The 15,907-nt window shown below is 56.1% G+C and overlaps 1 protein-coding gene across 5 annotated transcripts; it reads right to left on the bottom strand.

The window, feature by feature from the left end:
• ORAI2 (ORAI calcium release-activated calcium modulator 2) lies at positions 1-10,696 on the bottom strand. Of its 5 annotated transcripts, none has more exons than XM_045819401.1 (3): positions 10,519-10,696; positions 5,938-6,225; positions 1-1,819 (listed from the first exon to the last, which is right to left on the bottom strand). In XM_045819401.1, exons 1-3 carry the CDS (start codon positions 10,657-10,659, stop codon positions 1,280-1,282), a joined length of 969 nt encoding a protein of 322 aa, XP_045675357.1. In that variant the 5' UTR covers positions 10,660-10,696; the 3' UTR covers positions 1-1,279. The 5 variants fall into 5 exon arrangements, with proteins under 5 accessions (XP_045675357.1, XP_045675359.1, XP_045675358.1 ...); XM_045819403.1 differs by having other exon boundaries at positions 5,938-6,175; positions 10,519-10,676; XM_045819402.1 differs by having other exon boundaries at positions 5,938-6,175; positions 10,462-10,676.
• Between the last annotated feature and the right edge of the window lie 5,211 nt (positions 10,697-15,907).

Consider the following 15,907-nt stretch of genomic DNA (forward strand, 5'->3'; position numbering starts at 1 on the left):
AAGGGGGGCTGGAATTGGGAGAGAGGTGGGGATGGCTTGGGTGCGGGGGAGAGGTGCAGGGATGAGGCAGAAAACTGTACTTGAACAATAAAATTAAAATAAAATGGGGAAAAATAAAAGCAGCTCAGGGTGCAGCACACTCACACAGAAGCTGAGCTGCAGCCGCATATGAACAGTCGAGAACACGGGCTCAGGTGGCCCCACCCCTGTGAAGAGCAGTGGCGAGAACACCAGCCCCCCATGCTGCGAAGGCAGCGAGCGTGTGAGCTGGTCCCCGGTGTGCTGCTGAGGGGCCCGGGGCCCGGGGGGGGGGGCACTGTGTAGGGGTGTGCCTTCTCTGTAGTTGTTTCATGTCATAAGTGAGACCTGCATGTGGCCAGGGTTGGCCCCTGGTGCCACCACCCACAGGCAGGAAGTCCCCAAGCTGCCCCTTCCGCTGCCTGGCACCAGGGGCAGCAGGGGGATCGGCAGGCGCGGCCACCTGAGCAAGTGCCCTTAGCCTTCCGTGGCCACCGCCCGGACGATCAGCTGACTCAGGCTCAGAGAGCATCCAGGGACCAAGAGTTGGAGGGCTCTGGACTGTGGCCCTTCCCAGCCTGGTGACCCTGCTGGGTTAGTTGGCCAGGGCTCCAGGCAGGCCGGGAAGAAAGAATTTGAGCCTGGCATGCTTCAGAGCACCTCTCCATTAACAGCCTCCTCGAGGGGGCTGCTCCCAGACGTGCCTCCCCGACCCTGCCAGACCCCCACCCTTGGGAGTCTACCCCAGGCCCTGACAAGTCTACCACCTCCTGGAGCACCCAGCACACCTGCTGGGCTGACACATACCCCGGGTGCCAGCCTTCCCCACAAGCCGGACCACCCAGCGCCCCCAGGGCAGGGGAGGGAAGCACCAGGCCCAGCGTGGTCCTGGGCCCATCCGATCACCACAGCCCCCACCCGACCATAGTAGGCCAGCACTGCCATATGTGCCACCCAGCTGCCACGCAGCCCCTTGGCCACGGGGCGACCCTTCTGTGGCTCCTGTCTCAGGATTCCCCAGCGCTGAGCGCTCAGCCTTTCTCTGCCCTGAGCTCTTAGCAACAGAGTCTCCCGTTTAAGGATCCCCACTTCCTGAGGAAAAATGATCCAGCTTTTACAGCATGAAGACAGGAGTAAAACTTTGGTCTTGAACTAGCTGGCAGTGTCCAGGCAGCCTCATGGCAGTCTACATCTCTGAAACGCCCTCACCTGCAGGCTGCTCCTGCCAGCCCCCGCCCCCGCCCCGGCCCCGCCCCGGCCCTCACACAGCCTGCAGGCTACGCTCGTGCCCGTCCAGCTGCACCTTCAGCTTGTGCAGCTCCTCGATCTCTCGGTTGTGCCGCTCGGTTTTGTGGCGCACCAACGAGCGGTAGAAGTGGAGGGTGAAGACAACGAAGATGAGACCCACGGGTACCATGATGATGGTGGACACGAGGGCAGCGTGCCAGCCCGTGTGGCTGCCGGGGCCAGGTGCGGGGCCGGGCTGGTGGCGTGCGTCCACGGGCAGGAACTTGATCCAGCAGAGCATCACCACCTCGGCCAGGAAGAGCAGGATGCCGAGAACAGTGGAGAAGCCCCAGGCCAGCTCGATGTAGGGGTGCATGCGCTCGTGCGGCGACTCGCTGATGGAGTTGAGGTTGTGGATGTTGCTCACGGCCTCCACGTTGGGCAGGATGCACGTGCTGATGAGCAGGGCAAAGAGGTGCACGGCCACCAGCACCGTGGTGCAGGCGCTGAAGGCGATGAGCAGGGGCCTTGGGTACTGGTACTGCGTCTCCAGCTGCACCTCCACCATGGCCACCTGCAAGGCAGACAGGGTGCTGTTGGGCTGGGCCCCCCGTTCCAGGCCCTTACAGAGCACAGAACATCCTCCTTGCTGTTCAACTATTTTGGCCCTGGCTGGTGTGGCTCAGTGGATTGAGTGCCAGCCTGCTAACCAAAAGGTTGCTGGTCTGATTCCCAGTCAGGACACATGCCTGGGTGGTGGGCCAGGTCCCCAGTAGGGGGTGTGTGAGAGGCAACCAAATGATGCATCTTTCAAACATCGATGTTTCTCTCCCATTTTTCCCCCTTCCTGTCATTCTAAAAATAAGTAAATAAAATCTTTTTTAAAGTTAAAAAAAGAAATTCGGTTAAAAAAACTATTTTGAGCTTTCCTTTTTTCTGACTAGCCAAAGAAGATCTCACAGAGGAAAAAAATCTCAGAGTACAGAAGAGACTGGAGAAGCACAGGATGGGGCAGGACCACACCCAGATGCCTCCGCGACACAGAACACAGTAGGTGCTGAGGTGCTCAGCTGTGGGCCAGGGTACAGGCCACCCTCCCCTGGGAACGTGTGGCTTCACTGTTGGTGTCACAGCCAGGCTGCAGTGGGGCTCAGCTGCGAAAAAAACTGTTTAAAAAAATAAAAACTGAACTTTCAAAAGGTAAAAAAAAGTGAAAACAGAGGTTCCGGAGGGTGCCCAGATTCAGAGCTGCACACCGAGCCAGCCTCTCCGAGCCCATGGGTGCGTCTCCCTGCTGACGCCAACAGCCGGCGAGGGCACCTGCGTGTCTGAGGGCCAGGGAGGTGGCGGCCTCGAGGACTGTGGGCAGGAGGCACGGCCGTGGGGAGGAGGCCGGGAGGGGACAGCGAGCTGAGCCACTGACCACAGTCACAGGATGCCAACAGGTGACATCTAAAGGCACAAACCAAGAAACAGCAGTCTCCTAATGGGCTTCCTGGGAACATGGAGACCGAGAAAGCTGCAAGCAGCTGCCCTCGGGCAGTGGGGACAGGGCCCCGCTGGGGCTGCTGCAGGTCTCATCCCGGCGCACTGGGCCCCTGAGCAGTGCAGGAGCGCTGGGGCACCGGGCAGTGTGAGTGGGCTCGTGCAGCTCGAACCCATGCTGTTTAAGAGTCACCTGTTCTTAATTTTTAAACCCTGAGCATATAATAACTGACAAAATAAAAATTATTTTTAAATGAAAGGGCAGGGAAGACTCACAAAGGGAACCAGAAGAAGCCCCAGCTTAGCTGGAGCAGTGAATGCCTACAGCCATTCACACCGTGCCTGCTCACCCCGGGCCTAAGGGGCTTTCAAACCACTGTGCCCCTGCCCCTGCCCGGTCAGGAGCCGCCCATCCGGAATAGCTCCCTGGGAGGCCCAGCCCCCACCACCGCCCCCATCCCAGCTCTCAGCACTGCGGACCTGCCAGTGGAGGGTTTAGTCCAGGCCCAGCAAGGGCTCTGGGCTCGCCAAGGGAAGGCCTCCTCCCAGGTAAACACCAGACCAGCAAGGAGGCAGGAGGCAGAAAGAGGCTGGAGAAGGCTCCCCCGCACCCTGCCCCCTGCCCGCTCCCCACTGTGTTTGCCTCCCAGATCTGAGCCATCCCTGTTTTTAAAAACTACCAAGAAAGATTTCACAACTTCTAGCAACTGCCCCCTCTTCCAGCGAGCACCTCGCCCCCTCAGAGGAGATGGAAGGCTGGGCGGTAACAGGGAAGAGATGGCAGCCCCAGGGGCCGTGCCGGAACGGGAACCAGCAGCGATCACTGTCCTGCAGGACGGCAGCTGACAGCAGGAGTTGAGGGGTCTCTTCTTGGTGCCCCTGTGGCCTGGGCGGGCTCTTGTTGCCACAAAGGATAAGGCCCCCAAGAGGATGTTGTAAACCACAGAGAGCACCAAGATAAGAAGCCAAGATGATCGAAAGGCCTACGAGGAAGCAGTTTTGTTCCGCCTCAGGAGAAAAGGCCGAAAGGCCACCTTCCCTTGTGTTTGTGTGAAGATTTTAAGAGGGGGCCTCAGCTCTCTGGTTCTGTGTGTCAGAAGAAGGCTAACGTGAAGAAATAAGCCACAGGTTGGGCACAAGCCCTCACCGTTGGACAAGGAAACAACTCCTTGGTTCTAACCTTGGTCCTACCGAGGGAGCACACGACATAAAGAGGGCCCTCCTCAGAGCAGCCCGCCTCCTTCCTCTGGGTCCCAGCCCTTATCTGGCCAGGTTCCTGCGGCCTAAGTGCCGGCTGACAGTCGCCCGGTCGCCTCCTTCTCCCGGGCTGCTCCGCCCACGGTCTGAGCAGCAGCCTGACTCACTGGTGGTCTGCTGAACTAATCGAGCGTTGCCGCTGCTTGCCCCACCCCGTCCTGGCTCCATGCTGTTTCCCTGGCTTCCCAGTTCTCACTGTCCTGTGGAGTCTCTGGTGCGCGTGAGGCTGGGGCAGCCTCCCTGAAAGGGACCTTCTAGAAGAGAAGGCAAAGACACTGCGCGGCTTCTAAAAGGTGCCCCCGGCTGCTGACTGAAGCCCTTGCCGGCACACAGGCGATTCCCCATCAGTGCTGCAGAAGCGACGCACTCCTGGGAGGCGTGACTGCCCCTGCAGTGCTGAGGACGGCAGGCACTCTGGGCCCGCGTCCAGGGTCTTCGTCTCTCAGTGGTCACTATTCTCATTCTAAGACCCCTTCAGACCCCTGGAGGCGGCCAGTGCATCTCAACTACTCCTCTGGAATTCACTCATTGTTTGATAACTTCATTCAAGAGCTTGTTTTCAAATTTTGAACGAGTGGTTTTAAAGACTTCAACTTGGATGAGCATTTTGTTGGCTGGAAAGCAGAGACGTTGCCCTAGGTTTGGAAATCCCAAGGTCTGGAAGGCCAGGGTGGAAAAGACAGGTGCAGACAGGAAGTGACCCCAAGATCGGGCCCCACGCGGGCAGGGTGTCCTCGCCGTGCCAGGGGCTCCGCGGAGCCCGTGTTTCTCGAGTTGAAAAGATAATGCAGCACAGGCCAGCATAGCGTAATGCTGCACCACAACTCTCCTGTGGCGTGGAAAACAAGCACTAATCTTGATAGTGATGTGTAAACTTCTCACACACATCCCTTAAGATTAAGCTCAAGAAAACTGTCTTTTCCACATGGCAGGAGCCACAGGAAGAAAGTCACTATGAGCCAGAGTCGGACACCATGGGGTTGTACACTTTTGCAATAATGCTTTAAAAACAGAACATGTGAGGCCTAGTTAAGCCTTTGTTTTAACTAGACCTAAACACAAATTTACTGCCTCTCAGTTGGGTGACCTCCGCTGCACCCTGGATGTCATTTTTCCAAGGGTGGCCCCACCAACGACCAAGCAGACCCTTGTCAGAGCAGCCACAGGGGCTCACTCCCACAGCCTTGTCTTTTCCACATGAGCAATCTGACAGCTGAGCCTCTGGACTACGGTGAAACAACAACTACTTTTGCATTTCAGAAAAACCCACTTCCGGCCCAAAAGGACCTCTAAGCATACAAGAGAGAGACGTGGCTGCAGCCCCAGGAATTCTGACTCCTGACATGTGTGCCCCCAGGGGATAATTCCCTAAAGGGATGAGGGCTGAGGGCTTTAAAGTCAACAGTGCCTGAGCAGGACTCTTGTCTTGGAGGATGACTCAGAAGGAAAGTCACAGCTGGGCGACTGGGAAGGAGGCCAGAGGCTCTGCTTAGTCACCCGGAGGCCACATCTGAGTGCATCTGTCCCCCGGTGGGCTACACTGTGCAAACCCCAAGCAAGCCCACAGTTCCTGCTCAAGCCCTTGAGATTTCCAGACTCTTGGGTGGTGCCCGAGATGGGCAGATGTGGGTACTTTTCTCCAGGAAACCCTATACCCTGAAGCTATTTTAATTACCGCCCTAACTTCTTTGCCAAGCATTTGATGTAGATGTGAGAGCAGTGCTTCCTGTGGGCTCTGAGGCTTGAGAACTCCCCCATATCTCCCAGCAAGCCCTCTGGTTGACAGAGCAGTCGCTGTGGAGGAGATGGGATGCAGGGAAACCTCCTCAAGGTCCATCCTGGCTGCCGATGAGGCCCAGAGGGACTGCTTTGCTCCCTGAAGCATCGCAGGATACTGATTAGCCAGAGCCCATTTTGCAGGCTCCGTTCCCACCAAGTGTTTGCACTTACCATGGCAAAGCCCGAGAGGAGGGCGGACGTTCGGCTGGAGGCTTTCAGTTTGGCCCTGCTCAGGTAGAGCTTCCTCCAGGAGAGGGCCTGCACGGAGTGGTGGTTGGAGGTGACCAGCTCCAGGTAGCTGCGGCGCACCCAGTCCCGGTAATCCATGCCCTTGTGGGCCGGCTCTGAGCAGACGGGAGTGGAGGGGTCCACGGGCACGCTGAGCTCAGCACTCATGACAGCGGCCAGGCTGGGGGGCAGGGCAGGAACACAGTCAGGCATCCCGAACGGTTCCAGGGCCTGGAAAATCCAGAATCCAAGCCCAGTTCATCTTCTCTGCGGCCCACTGTATGCACCTTACACTGCAGCTGCGGGGGCCCGGGGTGTATGCGTGGGGGGCCTGCTCTCCGACACAGTCCCCACACTGGAACATGGGGACCATCTAGGACCAGAGGGTTGGGGGTGCATTTCCGAGAACCGCCACAGCATCCAACATTGTTCCTCCGCAAAGCAGGAATTCGGCCTCCCATCCCGAGCTCTCGGCTGAATGGAATTCCAAGGTGGGTCAAGAGCCTAAGACAATTCTCCCATTTGTACTTATCACCAGGGACTAGTGCGCTGTGGCATTTACAAAGATCCTAGGACCTCAAGTTACCAAGTCTGGATTTGACCCCGATGGTGTGAGGCTGGGTGCCACACCTGACCTTGCTGACCTCACTCATCTTCAAATGAGGACATCCCCACCCCATAGGGCTCTTAAACAAGATAATGGACTCAGAACTGTTTTTCAGTGTTCAAGGATCAACAGTGAAATATACCTTTCCAAGCAGCTGCTAGTTTCTCAAACCCAATTTAAATTTTAATCAGCATGGTTCACCCTAAAAAACACTTGGTTATAAACCTAAAGTACAGCCACATCCAGGCTGAGATGGAAACATTTAGCAAAATGAAAAATTAGCCCTGGTGGCATGGCTCAGTGGACTGAGTGCTGGCCTGCAAACAGAAATATCGCCAGTTTGATTCCCAGTGAGGGCACATGCCTGGGCTGTGCGCCAGGTCCCCAGGTGGGGGCGTGCGAGAGGCAACCGATTGATGTATCTCTCACACATTGCTGTTTCTCTTCTTCTCTTTCTCCCTCCCTTCCCCTCTCTCTAAAAGTAAATAAACAAAATCTTTACAAAGAATTAAATCCACCAACTGACATAAGAATGTTTACGAAGAGTGGAGACTGGAGACCCCTGGAGTTATCCCAGGGAGACATCTGGTGTGACGGTAATACGAATGAAGACTGCAAAGACTGACCTGTTCAGATTTGTGAATCTGAACCTGAATCTCCCCTAAAGCAGACAGGGACTGGTAGTCTCGTGTGGCCCCGGGGCTGGCTGTGTGGGTGCACACAGGGATCGGCTCTAATTAATCTGCAGGGCAAGCTTCAAGGACACAGGCACCTCACAGCTCAGCTGGCATCAGGCATGAACTTGTGCATTTAGGGCCCCCAAAAGGCCCCATGAAAAGCCTACTTAAAGCTCTTACAAACAGACCAAGGAGTGTGGCTGGGGATGGGTGGGTGGGGTCAGGGGTGTTCGCCAGGGCCAGCAGCTGAGAACATAACCCACATCTGATCCATCCATGCCACTCTCTAAAACTATGGGAAGGTCCTGGAAGTCAGAAGGGCTCTGTTCCGGTGTGCTTTCCTCTTTGTTCACTGCCAGGCTGTAGAGGCACAGCTTTTACTGGCCAACAGGACCCCGGGGAACAGTTCTGTGCTCTCCTATTTCTGCTAGGGATGTCAATTACTGGGTCAGCCTTGGTCACTGTCCCCTTGCCCACGTCTGCAGTCACCGGCAGGTCCCTTCCCTGGGGGAGAATTCAGAGTAATGTTGCTCACCAACCAAGCCCTTGGTTAGCTCCAAATAATTTATAATGGCATCATTTGGAAACGTACTTTTTCTTTCTTTTTTCTTTATGTAAAGAAGTGGGCCTACAGGCATGACAAAGACAGTGTACTGCCTGTGGAGGGCTGAAGGCAAACCCTTTGCCCCCTCGGAGCACCTGTCTCTCCATCCAACATCCTGCACCGAAGCGACACTTACTGGGCCCTGAAGTAAGACAGCACTTGGTATCTAGGCATCAAAGATGAAAAAGGTGAGGACTCTGTGAGCTCATGCGCCCACTGTGGCAGCAAGATAAGGGGGTGATTCTCATCCAACAACCTAAATGCTTTAGTGGAGCGGGTGTGAGGGCCGAGGGAGCAGAGGAGGTGCTGGCTGCCTCAGCTTTGGGCAGGGAGAAGGTCACTTTTAGGGAGCAAAGATAGGGCACAAGACATAGGCAGTGAAGGCAACATTGGCAAAGAGGGAACCTCCCTCAGAGACAAGAAGCTCTCCAGTGAGAGGGTTCTGAGAGGCAGGGGACACGGCAGGAAGGCTGGCTGCAGAGGGGGTCATGGAAATGGGGGGTGGGGAGCACGGAATACAGGGACTGCCGGACTCCAGGGAGGCCCGGGCAGTGTGACTGTGCCAGACTTTGTCTGGCAGTGCATGGTGTGAGTCAGGGAAGGAGTTAATTGAGGGGAAGAATCTGGGGCCAGCCTAGTCTGTATGCCCAGTGAAATGGCAGGAAGGCCTGGTGGCCTCCCAAAAGAAAGGCAAGCATGTGGTGAAGGGGAGGAAAGGCCTGGGGCCATCATTGAGCAGGGGGCTGGGCTCAAGCTCTGAAGTGGAGATGGAGAGTTTTCAGGGCAGTGAGGTCTGCCGGTGACCTCCTGGGAGTGTCCAGGGCAGTCCCAGAAGCCCTGTAAACATCCTCAGAATGGCAGGGATGGGAAGGAAGGAGGGCTGCCTGTCTGCTTGGAGCCTGGGTCCTGAAGATAGAAAAGCCACTTCCTGAAGAGGGAGCAGCCTAGACCTGATTCAAATTCACCCTATCCCTGCCAGTCCCACCGCCCTCCCTTGTGCCAGGCGTCCCCTGGCCGAGGAGGGGCAGAGTCTGGTTCTCACACTCAACTCAGGATGCGGGTAGGGAGGGGCAAGATGGAGCCCGGCATTTCAGTCAGGTGGCAGAGGCTCCAAAGGATGCTCTCCTGGCGGAATCTGGAAGGGTTTTCGTTTGTTTCTATATACGGGAAGTCAGAGAAAGGAGGTCTGGTACACTAACAGGGACTCCCTCCGCATTAGTTACTCTCCTTGGCAGGCCTGCTTGAAACATACAGGGGGTGGGTTTGGCGGTCTTAACTTCGTTTAAGCATCTGGGGCGTGAGCAACGGCGAGTGTCCCGCAGAAACGCCTGTTTCTCATTCTCTCTTTGTCATACCCGTGGTGAGCGGGGGCCCAGCAGTCCCCACAGGGGTCTCCCAGAGGCATCCATCTGCATCTCCGTTCCTCCCCCAGGGAAGCCCCAGCGGCCGTAGGACCCAGACTCAGCCCACGCCCCCAACCTCCCAGTCCTCCCGGCGCCGCACCCCGCCCGAGGATCTAGTGGGATTGGGTCACCTGGCCGCCCCCGCACCCCACAGCCGTCCCATTCTGAGCCTGCCCAAGGGAAAGCGCGTCCCCTCCCCAGCCGAGTCTCCTGGTGCAATTCGGATTCCGCCGTTGAGGCGGGGACCCAGCTGTCTCCTCCGGACCCCCAGCGACGCGCACTCACCGAGCTGCTCTGCCCATCCGGCCCTCTCGGTGCCGGCGGCTACAGGGCTGCCCCGCGTCCCGGCCAGGGCGCAGAGCACATATACCTCTCTTCTTCCGCCGGTCCCGCGGAATACCCCTCGGCCCCGCCTCCACCAGCTGCCCCGTCCAGTGGGCAGGCCCCAGCCGCTGCCAAGGCAACAGCGCGCTACCGTCACGTGACCCGCCTGCAGGGGCGCTGCAGGCCACGTGACCCGGTGGGCGGGGAGGGGCGGTGCTTGCGGCCCTCCCTGGGGGTCCGGAGACCCCCTGCCTGGTGGCCGTGATCCCTCCTAGGTGCAAAAACCCTCAAAAGGTGCGCATCTCTCCTGTCCCCGGGCGCGCCTCAGGTAGCACGGGACAGATACTGGCGCAGTGGCTGCCAGATGAGCCGGAAGCCCGGGCATCTCTCGTTCTCTCGCTCACTGGCCGGCCGCGCGGCAGTCCTAGGCCCAGTAACAGAACTATGAAGCTGCGCTGTCCCACCCTAGATCCGGGAGGCAAGTCCAGGAAAGGGTAGGCCCTGCCCGACCCGAGGTGTGAGGGTCTAAGACCAGAACGGGGTTTTCAGGGTGAGTTCCAGAAGATGCCCGGGACCGATCATTGGCTGTGCGGAGGGGTGGAGAGAGACCAAAAGTGCGCATCCTGCAAAGAGAGGGAACAGGGATCCCATTATCTGACTACAGGGCGGGTGGGGTGAGGTAGGGAACGTGGGGAGACGGGTGGAGGGCAGACTCTTTGGGAAGGGTCGAGGCGACCACGCGCGAATTTAGGTGGACTGTGACACTGCGCAGATTGCTAGCTGGAGCTGTCAGGTGGTCACCCAAAGCACTCTCCCCTCTCCCAGGCCCTTTGAAATCCGCGGGGACCTAACCTGGGTACCGCACTCTGGGAATTCCAACCCTGGTGAACGCGCGCGGAGAGCTGGCACCTGGGGTGAACGTGTCTCTTCGGTGCCCCTGCGCCTTCCATCCGCTGCTGCAGGGAACCTCTTGTCCGCAATGGTCAACTCCGCGGTGTTACAACCGAGATATTCGAACAAGAACGTTCTTTTCAGGAAGTGCACACGCATGATTCACTACGAGGCGAGCCCAGACAGCCCCTCAGAGTCTTTCCTGCATGCCCTACATAGGATTTTTCCATCTATCACACTGCACTGCACCGTGACACATTTCTCCAGAAATGATGCCTTTTGATCCAGGAGGACGCTTACAAAGCAGACTAAGCCAGTCCCCCTCTGGTTACTGCCCTAACAAAGGTTATAGGAGAATCAGGATCTGATTACTGCCCCGCCTCGGTGGCTACAGGGGAGGGGTCATCTGAGTTTCAGAGGGCAAAATCCTCAGAAAGCAACCATACTGTGGCTTTCACACCTCAAAGCCCTGCATTAGATGACCTGAAAAACAAGAAAAACATTGTAAACTACAGAAGTTGTGTCATAGACGAGAATTCTTTCAGCAACAAGACCATTTGCCTAATGAGTTCTCAGCCTTGCAGCCAGAGCGCACATCCCCCACAAAGTCCTGTGCTAGTGGGCCCCCCCGTCCCCAGCACACTTATCCAGCACACGAGAGCAGAAGCCACATGTGTCACAGTCACCAGTGCTTTTCAGGGCTAGCTTCCCGCCACAGAGAAACTGCTTCCCCCCACCCCCAGCAGGTTCAGGAAGGTGATGGCGCCCTGTTGAGAGAGATGCACCGATCACAGTGCTAGTGGTTGGAGGTGCCCAGGCAGTTGAGTGAGAGCTGCATGAGGGGCTAGGAGGTTCAAACGAAGGTCCACAAGTACTGGTCCCCCAGCATACGCCTGCGCTACAGTTTGGGCTGTTATTTTCCTAGTTGGTTGACCTTGGCAAGTGGCTTCCTCCCCCAAGGCCTAAGCTACCCCACACTTGAAAAAGACCAGTTCTTTGAGGCATTCCCACCGGGGTCAACCACCCGCTAGTCTTCCTCATGCACAGATGCCCTCCCTTCAGTGAAGACTGTGGTCCCTGCTTTCCTCTCCGCCCCAGATCTCAGCATCCAGCACGCCCACCCCACTGGTGTGAACAACGTATCCAGTCCCCTGACACATCAGGTATCCCCTCGGTCATTCACTCTTATGGTCTAGCCCTTGTCATTACCCTCTGTGAAATCTTCAACTCAAATACCCTGCTTTCTGACCCTTTCTCACTTAGTTCTCTGCCCCCTGCCTCCCTTCCTGCACCCCCTGAGACCCGCCTTTCTCCCTCTCAGCCTCCTTCCATCTTCAGCCCCACCCCTTCTTGCCTCCGTCTTCCCCACTTCAGGCCAAACTTCGGAAGGGAGCTGTCATCACCACTTCCTTCTTTGCTGTGGTCCACTGACTCTGTGTTGCTACATCAGAAGAGATTTCCACCCTGGCCTTTCCTGTCATTTCTCCCTCTACCTGGAGACACTTTTTTTTTGTTGTTCTGGTGACCCCACCTGACTCTCCCCCCGACCACCACCCCGGTGCAGGGTCCACTGCTGCCTGTCCCCTAGACGTGGGTATTTCTCAGGGTTGTCTGGGTCCCCCTCTGTATACCCCTTCCTGATTGGTCTTGCCCACTTCCCTTATCTCAGGAGCCTGGTGACTCAAATCATCACCTCCAGCCCTGACCTTTTCCCAGCCTGTCAAGGGGAGCCCCAAACTTCACCATGTCCACAGCTGAATTCCTCTTACCTCCTGGATCACCTGTCTCAGGGGCTATTTTGTCATCCATCCATCAGCTGGTGACACTACTATAGATCTGGTGTCCTTCCTGACTCCTCCCCTTCCCATCAAGTGCTGTGAATTCTCCTGCCTACATGTCTCTGGAATTTCCCCCATCTCTCCCTGTCCCCGGTGACCTCAATCCTAATTCAGGCCATCACCTCCACTCTGCATTATTGCAAGAGGCTTCCACCTGCCCCCTTCCAATCTATTCTCCACACTGCAAGGTGAAAAACCCCCTTGTGTCTCCCCACTCCACCCTTTACTCCCAGCCCTTTCATTTCCCTGGGGCCTTGGATCCACTTGGCCCCTTAATGTGCTTTAGAGGCAGAGCATCTGCTCCTGCTCAGCTTGCTTTCTTCGCAATCCTGCCGTGGAGGCCTGAGTCACATGCCCACACAGCACTGCATGCTGCCTGCACTGGCCTTTTTTCTCTGACCAGATCTGGAGTTTCTTGAAGATGAGGGCCGTGTCTTGCTCGCCATCATTCCCACTTAGGAATCCTTTTGGATTTAGTAGGTGACCAGTAAACATTCGCTACATTCTATGGAACAAGAAAACTGAACTTGCCCTGACTGGTGCAGCGTGGTGGACTGGGCATTGTTCTGCAAACTGAAAGGTCACAGACTCAATTCCCAGTCAGAGCACATGCCTGGGTTGTGGGCCAGGTCCCCATTTGGGGGCATGTGAGAGGCAACCAAATGTTGTTTCTTCCTCCCTTCCCTTCTCTCTAAAAATGAATACACGTAATCTTGAAAAAAAGAAAACAGAAAACTGAACACTGCCAGACAGGTCCTGTCCTACGTTAGTTTCTGCGGGTGTTGTCCTCACTGAGATGTTAATACACGGTCAGTGTAGCCCACTCCAGTGACGTACGCGTAACAGCAAACATCAATCAGCTTACAGAGAGAAGAGGAAACATGACTTTTTCCAGTGACAATTCCAAAGGAAATATTTCCACGCAGCTCTTTCCATGTAGTCTGGAAACAGGATTTAGTTATAGTCCTATTTCCAAAAGTCAACAATAGAACATCACTCCTCTAACTCAGGTCAGTAATTTTTATTTTTTCTAAAAGATAAATGTTGGAAGCAGAGAAGTAAATTTAAAAAATAGTAATGACATTTAACGTGCTCCAAACCAGTTTCCCAGGGTACAGGCTGGGGTGGGGGGGTTCATAGTGCAGTTTCCTCAGGTGCCTGTTCAGAATGCACGGGCAGGGCCCTGGCTGGTGTGGCTCAGTGCACTGAACAGCGACCTGCGAACCAAAAGGTCATTGGTTCGATTCCCAGTCAGGGCCCATGCCTGGGTTACAGGTCCCCAGTTGGGGGCCTGTGAGAAGCAAGCGATCAATGTTTCTCTCCCTCTCTTTCTCCCTTCCTCTCTAAAAGTAAATACATAAAATCTTTAAAAGAAATAACATGCTTGGGCAGGGAGTCTGGAGTTTCGGGCAGGCCCCTCGGCGGGCCAGCCGCACCGGCACTGGGGGCGTCACTGCAGCGGTCCCCAGCGAGCGTAACCAACCTGCATACCTCTTCTCTTGGGTTCTTCCTGCCACAGAAGCGCCTTTGCAGGTATGAACGACTTACGCATTTGTGTCCGTCACTGGAATTTGTTCCATCGTGTGACATTTACTGAGCATCTACTATGACCTAAGCACTGTGCGGGCATAGGGGCGCAGCAGAGAGCAGGACGGGCAGAGCCTTGCCCTGGTGGAACTCAGAGCTGAGTCTGGGCCAGGGCGCCCATGGGACAGGGCGAGGAGGGTAAGTAAACAGGTGAAGGGTGCAATGAAGAAAATGAAACGGTGGTGGCAGGAAGGTGGAGCGCTGAGGCCTGATGGAAGAGGCAGAACCAGGGCAGGCTCCTGAGGCAGGAACAGCTCCAACAGGGGGTCCTGGAAGCAGGGCAGCAGGGCGTGAGAAAGGCAGGGGTGGAGAGCAGAGCCTGAAAGTGTGAGGGGAGCTGTCAGGGGCTTAACACAGAGAGGAGTGACAAGGTCTGGTTTCTGCTTTTAAAAGATCACTCTGACTGCTGTATGTTGTGGTGGTGGTTGGGGGGTGGGGGGTGGGGGGCACACAGGTAGAAAAAGGCCATGGCATCCACCCAAGCCCAAGAGACACAGTGGTGTAGGCTGTGGGGGGGGGGGGGGACGGACGGACAAGGAAGTATGAGGGGGCCGCTCCAGGACGTGGTGATGGAGGGTGTGGGGAGGGGTGAGGGAAACCGGAAACAAGGATGAGCTCCACTCCCAGACCCGGCGTCGAGCCTCTGGGTGGATGGCGACACAGTTTACCAAGTAGGAAGAAGGAAGAGCAATGCACTTAGGGGGTGAAAAGCTTTCTTTTCTTATATGAAGTGCAAGGTGCCCATGAGACACCCAAGGGGAGGTGGCAAGTGGACGTGTGTCCGAGACTCCGAATGGGGGCTGAAGCACAAGCCCAGCAGGCATCCGTGAGGACGGCGGGTAAAGCCATGGGCTGGACAGAATCTTCTGGAGCCTCAATTTGGTGAACGACAGAAGACAGCCCTCTGGGTCACCCCAGCACGTGGAGTATGGGTAGAGAAGCAAGGGACAGACAGTCCTGTCAAGAATGCGGAGAGGAGTTTGGAACACTGCACAGACAGACACTGAAGGCCGGAGTGGGCAAGATGAGGGTTTCAGTGGAGTGATGGGGAGGAAAACTTGAGGGAGATGAGGGAGAAGAGGTGGAAGTGAGCAGAGAACTCCTAGGGTGCGTTGCTGAGAAGGAAGGCGAGAAATGGTGGTGGTAGGAGGACATGAAGACAGGCTTCTGCTTTGTTTTTCCACCACAGGCGCCTGCAGAGGGTTGCCAAAGGGAGAGACGTCGCGCCGGCAGGCCCAGCTCTAGTGCAGGTGCTGGTGGATGGCAGTGGGGGTCTAAGGAGAGAGGACCCGTAAAAAATGCCTTTCAGAAAGTCGGACAGTTACTATACTAGGGAAGATCTAGGAAGAGGTGAGGAGCTCTCCGTGACACCTGTGACCCTACATTCAAACACAGGGTGGGCCGTCCGACGGCCGTTCTGCAGGTGAGACACAGTACTGCTAGCACTGGGAACACAGACACACGGTGCCACTCCTTGCTTCGGGAAACGTGCCTGTCATTCCAGGATTGCTCATTTACTCTACACACACACACACACACACACACACACACACACACACACACACACACACACACACACACACACACACACACACACACACACACACACACACACACACACACACACACACACACACACACACACACACACACACACACACCCGGCTGTCACTATTCACGGGAGTTATGTTACATGAAGTCGCTGCGGACACTGAAGCAGCAAGCACCAAACCACTGCTGATCAGGAAACAGAGGGCTGGGTTCCCATGAGCCTCTAGTCACATCGGCTGATCAACACATAGCCTTACTTTGTGTTTATGTTTAAAGACACCTTTGTCAGTAATAAATATATATCATTAACCTTGAGCTCACAGCCAACGGTGCTGTAACTCATGCCTGAAGGTCATCTAAGGCTCATCACAGCCTTCTTGGACTTAAACACAAGACGGCTGGCCCTGGCCGGGTGGCTTAGTGAGTTGTGG

The sequence above is a fragment of the Phyllostomus hastatus genome, unplaced genomic scaffold (assembly GCF_019186645.2).
Source record: "Phyllostomus hastatus isolate PE091 unplaced genomic scaffold, TTU_PhHast_1.1 phas_scaffold_385, whole genome shotgun sequence".
In the NCBI taxonomy this organism is placed as follows: Eukaryota; Metazoa; Chordata; class Mammalia; order Chiroptera; family Phyllostomidae; genus Phyllostomus; species Phyllostomus hastatus.